The sequence below is a fragment of the Podarcis melisellensis genome, assembly GCF_964234715.1.
Source record: "Podarcis melisellensis genome assembly, chromosome: 12".
Classification (NCBI taxonomy): domain Eukaryota; kingdom Metazoa; phylum Chordata; class Lepidosauria; order Squamata; family Lacertidae; genus Podarcis; species Podarcis melisellensis.
In genome coordinates, this window is record NC_138544.1 from 5,245,640 (window position 1) to 5,264,426 (window position 18,787).

General features: G+C 41.4%; 1 protein-coding gene across 1 annotated transcript in view; it reads left to right on the forward strand.

The window, feature by feature from the left end:
• The window catches only part of VPS41 (VPS41 subunit of HOPS complex), a 127,007-nt gene that overhangs the window by 60,813 nt on the left and 47,407 nt on the right, over positions 1–18,787 (forward strand). Inside the window, exons 8-12 of the mRNA XM_081931029.1 lie at positions 5,501–5,620; positions 8,080–8,226; positions 9,684–9,750; positions 14,815–14,912; positions 18,497–18,626. Coding sequence (XP_081787155.1) covers positions 5,501–5,620; positions 8,080–8,226; positions 9,684–9,750; positions 14,815–14,912; positions 18,497–18,626 — 562 coding nt within the window. The remainder of the gene's footprint in view (positions 1–5,500; positions 5,621–8,079; positions 8,227–9,683; positions 9,751–14,814; positions 14,913–18,496; positions 18,627–18,787) is intronic.

Here is an 18,787-nt window from a genome sequence, read left to right on the forward strand (position 1 = left end):
CTTTTGGACAGAAACGACTTGGCCACTGTACTCCATGCTCTGGTAGCTTCGAGACTGGAGTACTGCAATGTGCCCTTAAAGATGATTTAGAAACTTCAAGTGGTCCAAAATGCAGCAGCCAGGTTACTAGCTGGCGTTCTGTTTAGATCTCATCTAACCCCTCTTTTAGAAAGCTGCACTGGCTGCTGGTTTAATTCCAGGCCCAGTTCAAGGTGCTCGCGTTAAAGTGTTCAAAGCCCAGAATGACTCAGGCTCCAAATAGAAGACCATCTCCTTCCCTACAAACCCCATTGGGTGTTAAGATTGGCAGAGGAGGGCAGGTCCTCTTACTTCTTCCATCATGCTAAGATGTTTGAGAAGGTGGCCTGGGAAAAGGCATTCTCTGTGGCAGCCATTAAGTCAGGGGTCAGCAATTTTTTTCAGCAGGGTGTCAGTCCACTGTCCCTCAGACCTTGTGGGGGGCCGGACTATATTTTGAAAAAAAATAATAATGAATGAATTCCTATGCCCCACAAATAACCCAGAGATGTATTTTAAATAAAAGGACACATTCTACTCATGTAAAAACACGCTGATTCCTGGGCCATCAGTGGGCCGGATTTAGAAGGCGATTGGGCCAGATCCTGCCCCCAGGCCTTAGTTTGCCTACCCATGCCTTAAGTTGTGGAACACCATGGAGCTGCGTCTGGCATCTTCAGTAGTTGCTGTGTGACCAGTTGCTCTGTAGAGTCTCCCCTCCCATCCCAAAATTCTTGATTTACAGCATGCAGCCCATAGCCTTCAGGTATCCGTGATGCACTGATGCTGTTGCGTCAGTGGTGGGCAATCCTTGGCCTGTTGCCAGACTCCCAAGTCACACCATCTCTGTCCAATGGTTGTGCCAGCTGGGGCTGATCAAGAGCAGCATCTAGAGGGTCACAAGTTGACCTGAGATCCAGACATTCTGGCACAGAAGGGGGGCAGATTCTGCTGTGAAGCTGCTTTCCCCTGCCAGTGCATTGTTGGTTGAAGAACCCATGGGCATATGGTGCATCAGGAGCACACACTCTTAACAACTACATATGCATGTTAGTTGCTGAATGGAGAGGTCACTGCCACCTATTCTTCCAAGAACCCACCAGCCAACCTCAATTTGGTAGCTTACTTTCAGTTTGTTAGGGGTAACAGTTTGTTTTGTCCCTTCCAATTCTTCAATTTTATGAATCTCTGAAATTGTTGCCTGATGCGCATGCTGATGGCAGCTGCCCTGAGATAAAACTAATTTCCTAATTAAAACAAATGTCTAAGTAAATTGTATACAAGCTCTTACAATGCAAGCCAGTGTTTTAATTTCCACTGGCTTCATAGAGAATCAGACTGTGTTAATACTACTACAGAGTAAGGAAAACTGTTCCTGTTGACATGTGTGCTTTAATAATGAAGAAAGTATAAACAAACAGAACTTTACAAATATTAATATTTGTGGTTTTGGATGACTACTTGCCCCTTTGGCAGAACTTTGAATTTAAATTAGTTTGAAGTAACTCAAGTACAAACATTGGATCTATTTTCATTTAGTATTTTATTTTGGATGTTTGTCATTATTATGTTATGCAAAATAGGGGCATTTGATATTCTGAAACTGGGTCCATGTCTGGAATTTGTTTTGAATTTCATAAGGCATTTGAATTTGTATAGGTTATGGTTTATAGAGTGAAATGTAACTTTCAGATCTGCCCATCAGAATGTGTTAAAATTATTGAGAAGTTAAAACGATTAAAATCCTCTATTTATTCCACAATAAATATGTGGTTCTCTAGTAATTTTACCAGAAGTAAATAAATGTCTCTGATGAGTGAGTTGACCAGACATCCCAGGAAGGATTAATATACCTATTTATTTTTATTTACTAAATTTGTGTACCGACTTTCATCCAGATATCTCATGGCAGCTCAGAACATAAAGATACAAAATAAAACACTCAAAATACGTTATAATATAGGTGAATCTAAAACTCCGAAACAAGTCCACCTTTTCCTCCACATTGCTTATTGGCTCCATTAGATGGAAGTGAAAAGCGTAAGTGTATAGTGCCGACTACAAGTCTTTGTAGGTTGTTGACTTAAATAGCACTTTGCTTATTCCATGCCATTTTAAAATAAAATTGAAATTGGGCATAGTGTTGCTGAAAAGTTTAATAAATTCTTCATAATACTAGTCCTTGACTCTCTTAGAAAGGTTAAACGTATTGAGATAAAGACCTATTTTTTAAGAAAACAAAAAAACTCCATTCTATTTCCATGCTACTGCACTAGAGAAGACCCCGGATACAGCTGTAGAAAGTTTGATGGAGGCAGTGCTACCCCCAGGGTAAAGATAAAGGACCCCTGACCATTAGGTCCAGTCGTGGCCGGCTCTGGGGTTGCGGTGCTCATCTTGCTTTACTGGCTGAGGGAGCCGCTATTTGGCCACAGACAGCTTCTGGCCAGCATGACTAAGCCGCTTCTGGAGAACCAGAGCAGCGCACGGAAACGCCGTTTACTTTCCTGTCGGAGCAGTACCTATTTATTTACTTGCACTCTGATGTGCTTTCAAACTGCTAGGTTGGCAGGAGCAGGGACCGAACAACAGGAGCTCACCCCGTCACGGGGATTCGAACCGCTGACCTTCTGATCGGCAAGTCCTGGGCTCTGTGGTTTAACCCACAGCGCCACCTGCATCCCTAACCCCAGGGTAGCCAGTCCCAAAGTGGGACATGGGGGTTGGAACTGGGTTAGCTATGGATCTGACCTGTTGAATTCTAAGTAGGGCCAGCTCCAAGGGAGGGGGGCTGTTTTGGGTCCTTCTGCTGCACCAACATGTTGATGGCACAGCAAAAAAGACTGCCTTTCATTCAGGCCAGGCAAATCTGCAACCAGTTAGGGTTGCTCTTCCCAATCACGAGAGATAATTAATAATTTCTCAGCATATGGATTATCAGTGACTGATCTAAGACTACACACAGTCTCTCAAGCAAGTTCAAGACTGCTTATAGACAATATTTAAACACACACACACTCATTGATATTAGACATCCCCATTAGAAGGACCTGAGATATTACAAAGAAAAATGGAAACGTTGTATACCTTGGTTTCCGCTACTATGGAAATACCACATCACGCGAAAGAAATCATCAGTTCTGCTGGTGCATAAATGATTTGCTTTCCTAATTCACTGCCCTATCCAGTCCACAATCCATTTAATCAAATGCATTGATTTAAGCTGAAATCCTATTATCAGAGGCCAGCTGTGTGGTCATTGGTTGTTGCCGGTGGGTTAGCGCTTGCACTGTTGGAGTTCTCCTCCCCACCCATGGGTGCCTGTCATCAGCTTCATGGGTTTAGGCATGACGCCACCAGTAGTTTGCTGTAGGCGGGGGAAAGTGTGTTTGGGGTTGTATCAGGATAGGATCCTTGGTCCCCCTCATTCCTCTGCCATTGCTCCCCAGAAGGACCCCTTAGATGCCCTAGTCCCAGAGGAATGAGAAGGGAAAGTAAAATATATAATTGGCAACAAAAAAGTAAGGAAGGAAAAGACGTCTCCTGCTCTCACTGGAGCAAAGCAGAAGGGCTTAGGAAGCTGAGGTCTATCTGCCACAGAATTTCTCCACCACCACTGTACATTTGCTGTGTTAGTTTCAGTGGAGTGAATTTAGCTCTGCTGAAGTCAATGGGATTCAGCTAGTTTTAATTACTGGTGTCCTAAAACTGTGGTGTAATTTGGAATGTGAGCTTCTGTTTTCCGTGGCAGGTGGTTGTCGCCGTTTCCACCAAGTTCCCTCAGTTTTATTCGCAGTGACCAATTCTGAAGTTTGTTTCTGAACTGTTTCAGCTGAAATATCTGTCCTTTGGTACCATCTTGTGGCTGTATATATAATAGGCACGCTGTATTCATCTCGGCCAAAAATCCCTTTTAAGCAGTTGAGTAATAGCTGTTTTATACAAAATTTCTTTATGTGTCCCCCCGCAAAAGGGCCAACATCCAGCAGAAGGGGGTTACACAAACAAGGTGTAATAGATATCCCAGGAATCTTGCCTTTCCCTACTGTTTCCTTTCTTGTAGCCTGAGAACCACTTTTTTAAGTTTTGAGGATAAAAAAGAAGTCTGTTTTTTTGTAGAGTAGTGATCATCATCCTTTACGAGTATGAGGACCCTTTTTTAACACCCCCCTTTTTTGCAAACTCCTCCAAGCTGACTGTTGTAGTTTTAGGCTCTGTTAATAGCTTTTTTTTGTCTCCTCCCTCTGACTACTCATCTTTGTCCCACCACCACTGTCCAGGCTCTGAGCCTTCTTCTCTTGTGGTTTCCCCAGCTCTTTCCTCACCATTCCTCTGTTTCCAACCAGTTTGTGACAGTAAGTGTGCATTGCTAGATGAGGAGCGTGACTTTCAAAGCTCGGCAGACCCCAGCCAAGGTCCTGTGCTCCACAGCTTGTAAACCGCTGCTGTAGAGAAAAGCCTTTTGTATGAAACAGGGACTTGATATAAATAACCAATTGCTAGGGTGCCCAATTTGCACATTTCTCTCCCATAAAAAGGAAAGGGAAAGAAGACCGTGTGAGCTGGAAACCTGCACAATCAGGTATCAGTAGTGGAACGCAAGCATTATATGTGAGGCTTATAATGTGTTGAGGAGAGAGGGTGCATTTGTTGTCTACTCTGTGAAGAGGTGAGAATAACCAGGACTCTTTGGGTTGTATCCAATGGGGACTTTAGACCAGCAGAAAGCAGCTCTTCTCACGCACGGTGAGACACCTGATTTTTGGTGAGTTCCCACTGCCTTTTGCAGATGGTTGCCGATACTCAACAGCAAGCTGCTGCTGATGTACCTGTATGTCAGGAGGGGCTAAGCTGTGGCCCTCCTTATTTTTCTGGACCTAGCTGCCATCCATCCCTGACCATTTGGTTGAGGCTGAAGCGTTGTGTTCCTCTTCCCCTTTCCTTCATGCTTGCAAGGAAGTTACTGGAAGCTTCCATTCAACCAACTGTGGTTTCTGGGTAAACAATGCTAAGTTGTTAACACTGGTTTTTGAAACAAGTCAACTTCAAATCGTGATTAATAATCCTGGATGGTTTGTACTAACTACAGTTTCTAGTTCATTGTAACGGGAAACCATAGCTTCTTGAAAATTGAAGTGAATGGTTCTAATCTCCTCGTAGCCATAGTGAAGGAAGATTTGGTACAAAATTATATTATATTAAATTATATTATATACATTATATGAGAAGCATGCCTGTGTTTTTAAATCTGTTATGCTACCACTTACTGTACACTGGAAAACGTTTTGTTTGTTCTTCTTACCAATTTCTGAGTTGGAACTAACTTGGTTGTAAATTAGAAGCTTTTCTTTTTTTTGCTGTGTCCATTTTCTATTAAATCTCATATGAACGAATAAGTAAAATGACAAAAGTAAAAAAAGATTCTTTTTGTACCTGTCTTTTATCAAAAGCGCTGTAAATTCTTGTGATTCTTTTTTCCTAGTTGTTTTTATATGAAAAGTCATGGATGAACAGATGGAAACCTTCAGTTTTACATGAAGGAGAGGGAAATATCAGAAATGTTAAATGGAGAGGAAACCTGATTGCTTGGGCCAATAATATGGTAGGTATTTCAGAGTTAGCTGTTTTCATTATGTGAATGGGTAAATTTCTAAATTGCCATTGCACTGGATGTCTTGATATGTTTAATTTTTCTTGATGTACAGTGTTTCAAAATCTCTCTTATATTCCCATCTCTTTTCCAATGCCCAAGTGGCCACAAGTTAACATTTAATGCATTAAGATAACCATATGTTTAATTACATTAAAAACAGGAGTCAGAAAATAGCAACCTAAAATGTAGCAAGACACAAAGGTCACAAGGGAAGTGCCTACTTCAAATTGTTGCCCTCCATTATCTACCCTGAGCCCACAAGAATAGCTTTGGTCATAATCTTTAATCCGTATGTAAATAATGATATTGACAGAGGACATTCAAGAGATTAAATCACAAAGAACAGCAGAATGAGCCCTGATTGAAGCCCTGTTCAGTCATTCAAAGAATACATGTGGGAACATAGAGGGAAAGCAGGGGTGTTCACACCAACACTTCCCCAATATCTCCATCCCCGCCATGTCCGCTCATGGCGTTCCCCCTTTGGCAAGGGGGTTCTTTGGGATTCCAACTGAACACACTCGGAATCCTCCCCACAATTACAAACCCAACAAAAGTAGTCCTAAACAATAAATGCAACACATCAAAAAGCGCACAGCCATAACGGAACAATTTCCACACAAATCATTATAATACCTAAAAATAAAGACACAGAAATTGAATACCAACAGCAGCAGCAGCAACAAAAAAACCAAAACCCTAAACCATACCCAGTGCCCAACAACACCTTCTGCCTCAATGCTCAACATTTGGGGTGGAGCCAGAGGAGATGGGAAGGTATGGGGTGAAGCTGAGATGAATATACCTTCATGCCACTGATGCTGCCAACACGTCCTTCTCACTCATGTTGATTGTATGCCTGAAGATTGCTACAGCTACAACTACTACTACTACTATATTGCATTTTCTACACATTTGTACTCATAGCAGTTTAGTGCTTTAATTTTTTTATTTTTTATTTTTTATTTATTTATTTATTTATTTATTATTATTATTATTATTATTATTATTATTATTATTATTATTATTATTTTTTCCCGGTTCAAAAACTGGGCTTATGGCGGCTATCAACAAATTTAAAACACTTTAAGACACTTAATTATAAAAGCAGCATAAAATACGGTATAAAAACATGAATAACAATAAAATTCAAAAATCAATTAGATAATCGCCAGGGCTAGTTGGCTGAATTAGTCCTACTTGGGCCAGCGAGGGGGCCAGGGGAGAATTAGCTGTGGGGTCTCAGAGCGGGTGATCTTCATAAAAGGGGAGGGGGAGGGAAGAGAAGGGAAATAAAAGATCAGGCTGAATTCACATTTTAGACTTCTTCCGTAACTGGCATTCTATAAAAAAAACATTTTAGCTGGGTCCATTTCCCTGCAGGGATCCCTTAGCTTCCACTGAGTGCCAAGAGGCCTGTGAGTGAGAGAGGAGGACCAGACTCAGAACGCAAGAAGCTGCTTCTGCAAAACAACTCTCTCCCCCAAATTTCCTAAAGAAATGCGCCACTTCCAAGCATGGTTCCCCCTTAACTCTGTCCTCTAGGTGGAAGATAGCACCTCTTTCTTTTTTAAGCAAGACTGGAATGTAGTACACAAAAGCCTAGAAATTTAAAAGACAAATACGCAAATCAGGTTGTTGTTAACCACATTTGTTTTATTAAATCACAGCAGTTCTTGGGTAAATGGGCTTAGTATCAGATTAAAGTGCTACTTCATTTTATAAATATATAGATACGTTGGGCCTTGTGGCTTCTGTGTGGTGTGGTATTCTGCGTTCATCTCAAGGGAGGCTGCTGTTCAGCTGTCACATCTAAACCCAGTAGATCCTTGAAAAATATAGGCTTTAGTTGTGTCATTTTGAAGAGAAGGTGCCACTGGCAGAGACAGTGGTAAGAACCAGAATAAGATTCCACCACTGTATTTCCATAGCATAGCCAAAGATAGTCGAGGGGAAAGTTGCCTTCTAGAACAGGCACATGTATGAGATGCAAACACCTAATTTGTCATAATTTGTAAAATAAAAATAAATAAAAATTGAAGGGGTGGCGGATAAATAATCCTCTAAATTTATAGCACATTTGGCTCTTGGATGAAGATGTTTCTACGCATATGCAAGTCCTGATAGCACACTGCGCCTGCAGAGATTTAAGTTGTCACTGCCTGCCTGCCTTGCTCATTCATGTCCTTTCAAGCAAAATGATCGTTTGCTGTGGCAGAGACAGATCAGTGTGGGCAGTTTCCTTCATCTGGCTCTAGCTCTTTGTACACAGTTGCCAGGATCCTTTTCTGCGCCTGCCAGTAGGCCTGTGCTGCCACCTTAGCATAACCTGTAATATGATATTTCTGGACCATGGTTTGCGTATGTGGTGCCACACTGAATTCTCTTGCTGTGTGTTAAACTTGCAGGGCGTGAAGATACTCGACGTGATTGCTAAGCAAAGAATCACCAATGTGCCCCGAGACGATATAAACCTCCGTCCTGATATGTATCCCTGCAGCCTTTGCTGGAAAGATAATTTAACACTGATTATTGGCTGGGGAAATTCAGTAAAGGTACAATTACCTGTCTTTGTAATAAATGCTTGCTGCTATCACAGACAAACAGAGGATTATTTCTGAAAAGCGAAGGCGATAGGGGTGGGGGAGAAGAGAATTTGATTTGACTACTGTGTGGCGAACTCCTGCTGCCATAGAAATGTCATTGGGCTGACCTTCATAAGAAGGAATAATGACAAATGCCCAGTGGTCAGACGGATTTCTCTGAGCTGAGTGTGTGCAGTAGGCAAGGCTGTGGGCCGATCCTCCTTTCTTTGTCTTCAAGAGATGCATTCTGAGAGCTGTTAAAAGAGAGTCCTGAAATTCATTCGCTCTGCTTAGTCCAGGGAGGAAGTACTTAACATGGGCATTTGGGCAACAGTTTGTCATTAGTGGGGAGTGAAACCTGAAACTGGGATGCTGAATGCATGATTTATCAGAGACATCATAAAGCAGCAGTCAAAATTCAGCTGTTGCCCTCCAAAAGAAGTTTTCTGTAAAGAAGTGTCAGCTGTTAATTTCTTATCCATAAGACAGAATGGAAAGCCAGAAGAAGATAATTAACTTTCTAGGACTGCTATCCTATAAACACGTAGGTTGAAGTAAGTCTAATTTAAGTCATTGGGACTTACATCTAATTAGACACGTGCACTGTAAGAAGCATACAAATTAAAGCTTAAAAAAAAAATAATCTTACACATTGTAAAGTTCTGGAAGTGTTTTTATAACTCATTTGTAAAAGTAGACATTTTCCAAGTTAGTAAAGAGTTTATTGATATAAATGGGGCTGGCATTTTGTTATTCATAATGTTAATGTGCAATTAGCAGCATGGAAAGTTTTTTTTTGGGAGGGGGGTAATTAATCTGTAGTCAGAAAAATAACCAAGTCTTGTGGCGTCTTAAAGGCTACCAAATTTTTGATGGCATCAGATTTCCTAGACCAGAATCTTCTCAGATGCATCTGATGAAGGGGAGCAGTTGGTTGGTAGCAATCAGAGTGACGTAAAAGTTTGATTTGCTACAGCAACTTAATGTACCTGCTCATCTGGAATATGTGAAAGCATTAGTAAAATTACTGCTATGCTAGCAGTTCGAAGAAGCTCAAACTTTTCTAGAATTCCATTCTCTCCTGAGATGTTTTCTTGCTTTATTTGAAGCTCTTTCCTACATCTGTTTATTAAAATGCTATATTGTAATCATCACGGTTGCAAGTTCTTGGGAGGCTTTGCCTATATATAGTCTGAATTAATTGTCTGAATTAATTTTAAGATGTATTGTAATTAATTGATGTCTGTTTTTATGCATATTGTGTTGTTTTTATGATGTTAGCTGCTCTGAGCCCAGCCTCGGCCGGGGAGGGTGGAATATAAATAAAATTATTATTACCATTATTATCATTATTATTATAAATGAACTCTCTCTATTTCCTAAGGCAACTAATCACAATTAACTAACATAATGATTTTATTTCACAGATATGCTCAGTGAAAGAGCGACATGCCAGTGAAATGCGAGATCTGCCAAGTCGTTACGTGGAAATAGGTATGACATGTTTGCCATTAATTTGCAGAAAAGCTTTTTGCAAATAGCTGCTTAAAAATAATGTCATCTTTTTTGTTTTGTTTTAAATGTGAGCCTCATTTGCAGAAGCATAATTCAGTGCGTGCAACATTTCACTTGGAAATACTTTGTAGGGGTAGATCTAGGGCTGTGGTATTGCAAAGTATGGCAAATCGCTTTATTGAAAAAAATTAACACCCCCCCCCAAAAAAAATAGAGTAGCCTGAGGACAAAAGGAATATGACACTTTGGAATCTGTTTGGTCTTCTTTTGTTTGCTTCCTAAACAATGCTCTTCATTTCCTTTCACTTCCATCAGTGTTTACCCACCTATGGTGATTTTTTGCTTTCATAGGAATAGTTTTGTAGTCACTTCAGCCAGGAAACAATACAATATTAAGATCGTATGAAATCCGCTAATGTAGCTTTGTCATACTTACCTCCTTTTTGGTATATATGTCCTTGGCTTTTGGGATTTATTTGTTCCTAAGGTGTCTGCTCTGGGTTGTGGGGCGTGTTTTCTTTGTGTTTTGTGTTCATATGACCCAAAAAAACTGTCTGTGGACAAACGCCGGTAAAGTGAAATGAGCACCGCAACCCCAGAGTCATTCGCAACTAGACTTGACTGTACAGGGTCCTTTACCTTTTTAAATAAAAAGTAATGTTCTCAAGTAGCTTCTTGGTAAAGGTGAAGGGACCCCTGACCATTAGGACCAGTTGTGACCGACTCTGGGGTTGCTGGGCTCATCTCGCTTTATTGGCCGAGGGAGCCAGTGTACAGCTTCCGGGTCATGTGGCCAGCATGACTAAGCCACTTCTGGCGAACCAGAGCAGCGCACGGAAACACCGTTTACCTTCCCGCCGGAGCAATACTTATTTATCTACTTGTACTTTGACGGGCTTTCGAACTGCTAGGCTGGCAGGAGCAGGGACCGAGCAAAGGGAGCTCACCCCATCACAGGGATTCGAACCGCCGACCTTCTGATCGGCAAGTCCTAGGCTCTGTGGTTTAACCCACAGCACCACCCGTGTCCCTCATCCTCTTGGTAGGAACCCTCTAATAGGCAAAAAACAAAACAAAACCCCAGTAATCCTTCATGCAGTTGTGTGGCCTGTATGCTGCAGTGTCTGGAAGACTGGCTCTGGGTGACCATGTTGTGCTTCTCTGACCGTATGTGTGGAAAGACATTGCTGTGCCTGACACATGGTTATTTGATTCCCACCACTGTTTCAACTGCTGTCAGGAAGTGGTTCCATACACGTGGTCTTCCTGATGAGTGAACAATTGCAGTTGACTTAAGCATATGAGTGGATAACGGAGGCCGTTTCAGCATATTCTTTAGATTTGCCAAGAGAACGAGGGCAGGGAGAGCGCCGAAGAAGAGCAATGTTGTCATAAATCTGCCCAGACACATATTGTAAGGGTGGAGTATTTGTGGAGACAGCTTCTTTATCTTCCGTCTTCCAGCACAGAGTCTTCCTTACATATTTGAGGATCAGTGCTTTATCTCACTTAGCTTCTAACAATCCGTTTGAGATTTCCCATTCTGGTTTCAGTTCACAGCACTTCAGCTCCGTTGAATGCTCTGAGCATCACTCCTTTAAACAGGGGCTGGATGAGGCTGGGGGGGAAGGTTGTCATTTATCCACGTTGTAACAGAGACTACAATGCCTTTTTGATATCATTTAGGGGCATCTTGCTTAACATTCTCGTGTCGTACCAGAACATTTCCTCCTGATTCATAGTCGTCTAAGCTTTTACTTGAGGCAGTTCATGATATATGATAATCTTCTTCAATGATACCAGATACCCCCAGTGACCAGTTGCGATTTTGTTATTGTTGACAAAATGTAGCCTATCAAGTGCATTGTGGACTGGCTCATATACGGCATTTGCTTGCATGACTGGTCCTCCCAGGGGAGGAGTGTCTTTGGTGCGCACCCCTCCCCACTCCCATTTATTCAACTTTTTCATACCTTGTTTCGTATCACAACTGTAGCACGTCCTCTCCTCTCCTCTCCTCTCTGCAAGGATGCACATAAAGGTGCAAAATGTGTTTATGTCGGAACATAGGAAGCTGCCTTATAGTGAGTCTGTCCAACAATCCGTCTAGCTCAGGATTACTGTATTTTTCGCTCCATAAGACGCACTTGACCATAAGACATACCTAGTTTTTAGAGGAGGAAAGGGGGAAAGCCCTGTTTTTGGGGGGGATCAGCTCAAAGCTGTGCAGCTTCTTTTGCAAAGGGGAAAAACCCTGTTTTTTTGAGGATCAGCACAAAGTTGTTGAGCTTACTTTGTAAAGGGGAAAAAATCCTGGTTTTATGGGGTTCAACTCACAGCTCTGCAGCTTCTTTAGGAAATGAAAGGGAGCCGTTTCTACAGTTTCCAGACAGATAATCTGATCAGCCAGTCACATGTCACTGGGGAAACAAACAGCCTCCATCGGCAGAACATTGAACAATAGAGGTCTGGGTAAGGGGCCGGGGCAGGAAAGGGAGCCAGTGACCGACCACACATTCACTCCATAAGATGCACAGACATTTCCCCTTACTTTTTAGGAGGAAAAAAGTGTGTCTTATGGAGCAAAAAATACGGCAACTGGCAGAAGTCCTCCAGGGTTTCAGAAAAGGAGTTTTTCCCAGCCCTGCCGGAAGATTCCTGCGGCTGAATCCAGGACCTTCTGGATGCAAAAGCAGCTGCTCTGCCACAGAGCCATGTCCCTTCCCTAGTTTTGTAGAGAGGCTACAAAAGTTGACAAATGGTTTGCTCCAGAGCAGCCTTGTGGTTCAAGGGGTTTGCTATTCTAGAATACGGACCATCTTACATATTTTTGGGACCAATGGGTTATTTTGCGCTGTTCACCTGGCCTCTTGGCATTGGGTATCTTGGCCACTTAATGATAGGAGGAGGGGCACTGTGAGGGTCTTGTCCACCACCTTTCCCCTCTGTTGCTGGGAGCAACTGCAGTGTTGGGAAGCCAGGTAAGCAAAGCCACCTTACCCAGCTCCACCCATTGCTCCCACTCATTTCTGCCCACTGTGTTTCCAAACACAGGGTAAGCATGTGCCAAAATACTTTGATCGTTTAAATTGTTTGCTAGTGAAGAAGATCCTCAGAACACAGTTGTGATGTCTTCCAACCATGGCCAGGAGATGCAGACATCTGTGCATTCAAACCACGTAGCTGCCCTGTGGTAGTTTGTTAGGCTATAGGCTCTATAAGACTAGAGTTGTGATTGCATTCACCATCTGCATGGGCTCTCTAGTATAGTCAGTAGCATTCAAGAAATTAGGCTCTTCCAGAGGTAGCTACCAGGGCAGAGTTGCCTCTTTGTCCCTCTGTCTGGACAGACTGTTGGAAACCTGACTATCCCATCTTTACAGGGCAATGCTTTTGTTAAAGTCCCTCTGTGTGACAGAGGGAGACTGATACCCTAAGTCCTTCCTGCTCCATCCCACAGCATCTGACAGTAGCTAATAATTCCCACTTAAAGTTAACCGTTGCACTTGAATTGTGTGTCTGATGCAGCACAAGTCTTATGGTGATAACAGTATATTCTGGTTTGGCATTATATAAATGTATTTTACACTAGCTCGCCGCTTTGTTCCGCAGGGGGTGGAGGAGATAGAAACCCTGAACACTTGCCTTTTAAGTTTTGCTATCTCTAGAGCACAGTATTGGGAAGTACCATTTCCTCACCTTCTCATTCTGTCGTGGTGCTGCATTAGTTCTCATAGGACAAAAAGGAAAATATTTTCCTGCCTAAACTTTGTGAAGCATCTTTTGATTGGTGCTACAAGATAATGCTGGGTTTAGGTCTAAGAAGATAAAACCTGATCAGGTTTGACACTGTTAAAAGGTGGCATTACGGGGCAAAACCTGCTTGCCTTAGAAATTAAGTGGTTTCCAGCTGTAATGCTTAAGAGAATATGAAAAAAAAAGGTTTAGAAATGGGTAAAAATCTATTGGTAAGGATTTGCTGAACTAACAATCTGAATTGGAATACAAAAAAGGGAGGTATGAGGAGGTCCAGGAAATAAGTTAAAGGAAAATAAGTAATGGAAATTCTGTGTGTTTTTAATCATTTTTATTTTTGTATTTTTGTTATTTTTTCTTTTTCTTTTTCATTGTATTATTATTGAAAATCTTAATAAATATTCTATATAAAAAACAAAACCTTGCTTGCCTTGCCTTTCTACATTTAGGAAAAAATGTCATAATTTCCACCTTTTATCTCTCCTTTTTCATTTTTCAATTCATTGATTGCCTTCTTCTTGATGCCTCCTATAAAAACTCTAGCAAAAATGCATCTACCTAGCTAAGATGTGTGCTAGATGAGTGGATTTTATAGGTTCCGTTGATTATAGCAAAGCTGTATTTTGGTTGGGAAATACAGATACAGGATTTAGAAAGAACACAACTGTTTTTTTAAAATTGAGAATCTGTATGTTATTAATGGCAGTTGTGGATATGCCAGTCCAGCCTGTCTCCTGGAGCTTCATCCACAGTACACCTCTACAATGTCCTTTGTATTCATGCAAGTAGTATGTAAATTAGTCCGAACAATGGGATGTATGAGTGGATTGCTCCAGCTTCAACTCATGGTAGGTTTCCACAGTGGTCCCTCATTATTAATCATTGGACCAATCCAAAAAATGGATGCTTCCTTTGCTTTCAGTGAACTGTAGTTCCCTTACTGGGAAGACATTGGATTCCACTGTGCACACCCAGCATTTAAAAAGACTTGTGTGGTCCCAGTCATGACTCAGACATGTACACCTTTTACCATCATAGAATTTGTTGTTTTTTTAAAAATAATTTTTATTCAACCATCATAGAATTTGTAACAAGCGAAACTACATGTAAAATGTTTAAAAGACAAATACTGATCTATTTCTCTGCGAATTTATTAGCGTAACTGTTAGGATTACAAAATTCATTTGCCTGCTTCAGGGACTATGTATCTGAATGGTGCTTTATGATGATAATACAACTCTTAGTTAAGGTCAATATTAAAGCCAGTTTAATTTTTTTTTTACTTAGTTTCCCAGTTCAACACTGAATTTTACATCAGTGGAATTGCACCTCTCTGTGACCAGCTTGTCATACTTTCATACGTAAAGGAGATTTCAGAGAAAACTGTAAGTATTTTTCTGCAAGCAAACTTCCAAATAGACACACAGAGAAGTTGTGAGCCAGGCATAAGGTTCTTAAGCACTCAGACAGCAGTGTTCCACACCTGTTTGTTAGTTGGCCCCAATGTGCCCAGTGGGACTCGCCCTTGAGGGAAGTTCACAGAAAATTCCATATTTACAGCTCTCACCACTAGGAAATATGGTGGCCAAGGCTAATGGAAACAAGTCCAAAATACCATGACGATACCATGTTGAGAAAAAATGGGCTAGTAGTAGCCGAAGGGATTTAAGTTGGGCGACAGACTGTTGCAGCTACTTCATTTTCCAGACAAAATAAAAAAATTCCTTCCAGTAGCACCTTAGGAGACCAACTAAGTTTGTTATCGGTATGAGCTTTCGTGTGCATGCACACTTCTTCAGATACACTGAAACAGAAGTCACCAGACCTTTATATATAGTGAGAGGGTGGGGAGGGGTATAACTCAGAAGGGTGGTGGGAATGGGTGATTGGCTGATAAGTGTGGTAAACCTGTTGACGACTGTTAAGGACCGCAATTGGTCTTGCAGGAAAAAGCAAGGGGTGAGATGGCTAAAAATAGCTTTATCATGTTTGATGCATTACTGTATTTTAATATTTGGTTGGAAGCCACCCAGTGTGGCTGAGGAAGCCCAGCCAGATGGGCGGGGTATAAATAATTTACTACTACTACTATTATTATTATTATTATTATTATTATTATTATTATTATTATTATTATTGAATCCAATGTCTCTATTCAGACCAGGTCTCTCCGTGGTTTTAAGTTTGGTAATAAGTTGCAATTCAGCAACGTCTCTTTCCAGTCTATTTCTGAAATTATTTTGTAATAAGACAGCTACTTTGAGATCTTGTATAGAATGTCCATTTTCCAGGTTGGGCTGCAGTTTTAGCTTTTGCAGTACCATAAACTCTTCACACTTAAAGCGGCTAAAGTCATATTTTTTGGGGGGGAGGGAGGTGTTTTGCCCATCTCATAGCAAACAACGGCTAGAATGCTGAAGAGACAGAAGTTGTTCATTCCTCTGTGTTTGTTTTAAAACTTTAATCTTTTGGCACGTGTATGAACAGGAATTAAAGCTAAATTGCAGAGTGCCTCCTTGACGTTGCCCATGCTCTTAAATAAAGCCTGTAAAGATGATTGGCTGCAGGTCACTCGTGTCGCTGTGAGCGATGTGAGGAGAGCAGCTGTTTGGTCCCGTTGCCCCCGTTATATGTGTCCGGCTAGACAAAGGATATATTGGATCACCAGCTCTTCTCGAGAGTGAATCTCCAGAGTCTTCACGACGCATTAGTTTAACAATACAAAATGAAAGAGAGGACGGGAAGGAAGAGGAGAAACCCTTGAAGTTACAGCATTAAGAGGGGCAGATGCTCTTGATCATCCCTTTGATAGCAAGCTGGCATTAGACAGCCATTGCTATAGTAACCTTGAGCAATGGGGTGCACACTGTTGCTAGGCAATGAAATGCCGTTGGCTCATGGTAACGCTCAAGTCTATTGAAATCAATAGGGTCAGCTTCTAGCCCTCTTGCAGGACAGCCAGATTATTATTATTTATTATTTTAAAGGAAAGGAACAAAGGTGCTTGTGCAGCTTCTCCCGAGAGAGCTAATACTGTAGTTCCTCTCTATGAGTGAGTCAAAGAAAACCGAGCGACCTTATGAAGGAGGAGGTGATGCTGGGAAATGAGGGGCTGGTAGGAGGCAATTAGGAATACTAATGAGTCAGGATAAAGAAATCTGGCCGTTCAAAGTTTACCCCTGCTTTGTCAAAAAGCTGACAGGGTAGAGGTTCATTTTTCAAAGCGCTGATATGCCCTAGATAGCAACTTAGGAGATCTCTATGAGCTTGTAACGGCAGGTGTTTGGCAACAACATGGGAAGAATGAAACTGTGTTGGGGATTATTTGAGAATTCACAAGGGAAAATTGTCATGAACACATACCACCGATCACCTGCTTGCTGCTCCTTCACGGATGTTAGATTTTTTTAAAAAAACTTTTTAACCTTGAACATGCACACCTGAAACTTTTTATGTATAAACTGAAAAAACCAGTACCAAAGTATTTCAACCATAGGAGATATACTGGCTAGCAAGCCAGTGTTGCTCATCACATTTGCGCAAGATGGGAAAACGCAATATTTATGTAATGTGTGAAACAGCTGCTATTTGTGGTGTTTAAAGAGACAGATTCTGGGAATTCTCAATCTTCCCTTAAGTAAAGGGAAACGGCTTATATAAAGATCTTCATGATTAAGTGCAGTTTTTGAAAATTTCAAGTTTAATAGGCATTCTGCTCACATTCCAATGATATTATGAATCCAACTGCAGATTGGAGACATTTGTGATCATTTGTAGCCAACATTGCACTTTGTATATCGTAGACTTATGTGTAAAGAAATCCTACCAATTAAAGTTTGGCTTTCCATTCTGCCTGATTTAAGTTTTTTTGTGTAAGCCAGCAGATCGCATATATCATCAGAATCTGGCCCAATAAATTAGTTCTGGTTACAATAATGTATTTTAACAACAAATACATTATTGTAACCAGATTCTGCCATGTATTACAATATAGGCAGTCAAAGGAGTAAAAATTCACTCATTCCATCACAAGGATGAGAAGATTTTGTTGTTTGAATATATGTGCAGGTGGCGGTATTGATGGTGTTACAAAAAGGACTTTCTTGAGATTTATAAAGTTCAGAGGATCTTTCCTTATAATGAAAGCGTGCTAGAGACATGTTTTTGAACAACCAGATGTAGAAATATGCAAGCAGAACATTTGGGGAGCAGGCAGACTCTTGTAAACAGAGAGAGCACAACAGCTAATCCTGTATCACATTGCCATAGAATGACATTTATGAGCCCCTGTAGCTCTGCTATGGCTGTTTCCAGTTTAGCTAACTCCTCTTTAGTTCCCAGCTCAGTCTGACAATCTCTCTACCCAACTAGCACCAAATTGTTCCTCTGTCTGTTCTACTAGCTGGAAGTTGTGACGTCACAAAGGCTTGAGATGGGTTTCCAGTTACTAAGGACCATTATTTTCTCTTGTTTTTCACCAGATGCCAGGTTATTCAAAACTATATAGCTGTAGGTCCGCTGACAGTAATCAAGACAGCCAGCCTTGTTGCAACACAAGTGATATTTCTGTGGCTATATTAAGTGTTGGCAATAGGGAATCCAAATGAGCAGTTGGAAACCCTCGGGACTTCTCATCTGACTCCTAGCATAAACTTTCATCCCAATGAATTGCTCCCCCTGCGCCATTATTGCACACATCAGGCAAAAAGCTTTTTAGGGAGCAGCGCAAGACATCTTCTTGAGGCCCTGGGAAAATGCTGCCAGTCAAAGTGAAGGCAGCACTTGGCTAAATGGGAGCTATTTGGCTGACACAGTAGAAGGCAATTCTAATTGGGGGGTTTCCATTGGCTGCTTATGCAGAAAAGAACTTGGTTGCAAAAGGATACAGTTCAGATGATCTTCTCAGGTATATTAGAAAACATCAACAGGTTGTGCGCTTCAGTGCTGTGTGTGGTTTTCTTTCCCCCAGGAAAAGGAGTGTTGTTCCAGACCTAGGCTGGATATAATCCAGCCATTTCCTGAATCTTGTGAAGAAGTCTCCTCCGATGCTCTAACTGTGAGGCGCTTCCAAGAAAATGAATGCCGTGATTATTGTTTGGGTGAGAAATTTGCAGTAGTCTGGCCATTATTTTATATGTTATTTTGATTATCAATTTGCGTTCAGCTCCAGTATTCCATTATGGTTAAGCCATTGTTCTGTGAAGCACAAGGAGCTAAGAGTGGAATTAGAGCATTGCTCCGGTTGTCAGGATTAGCACGT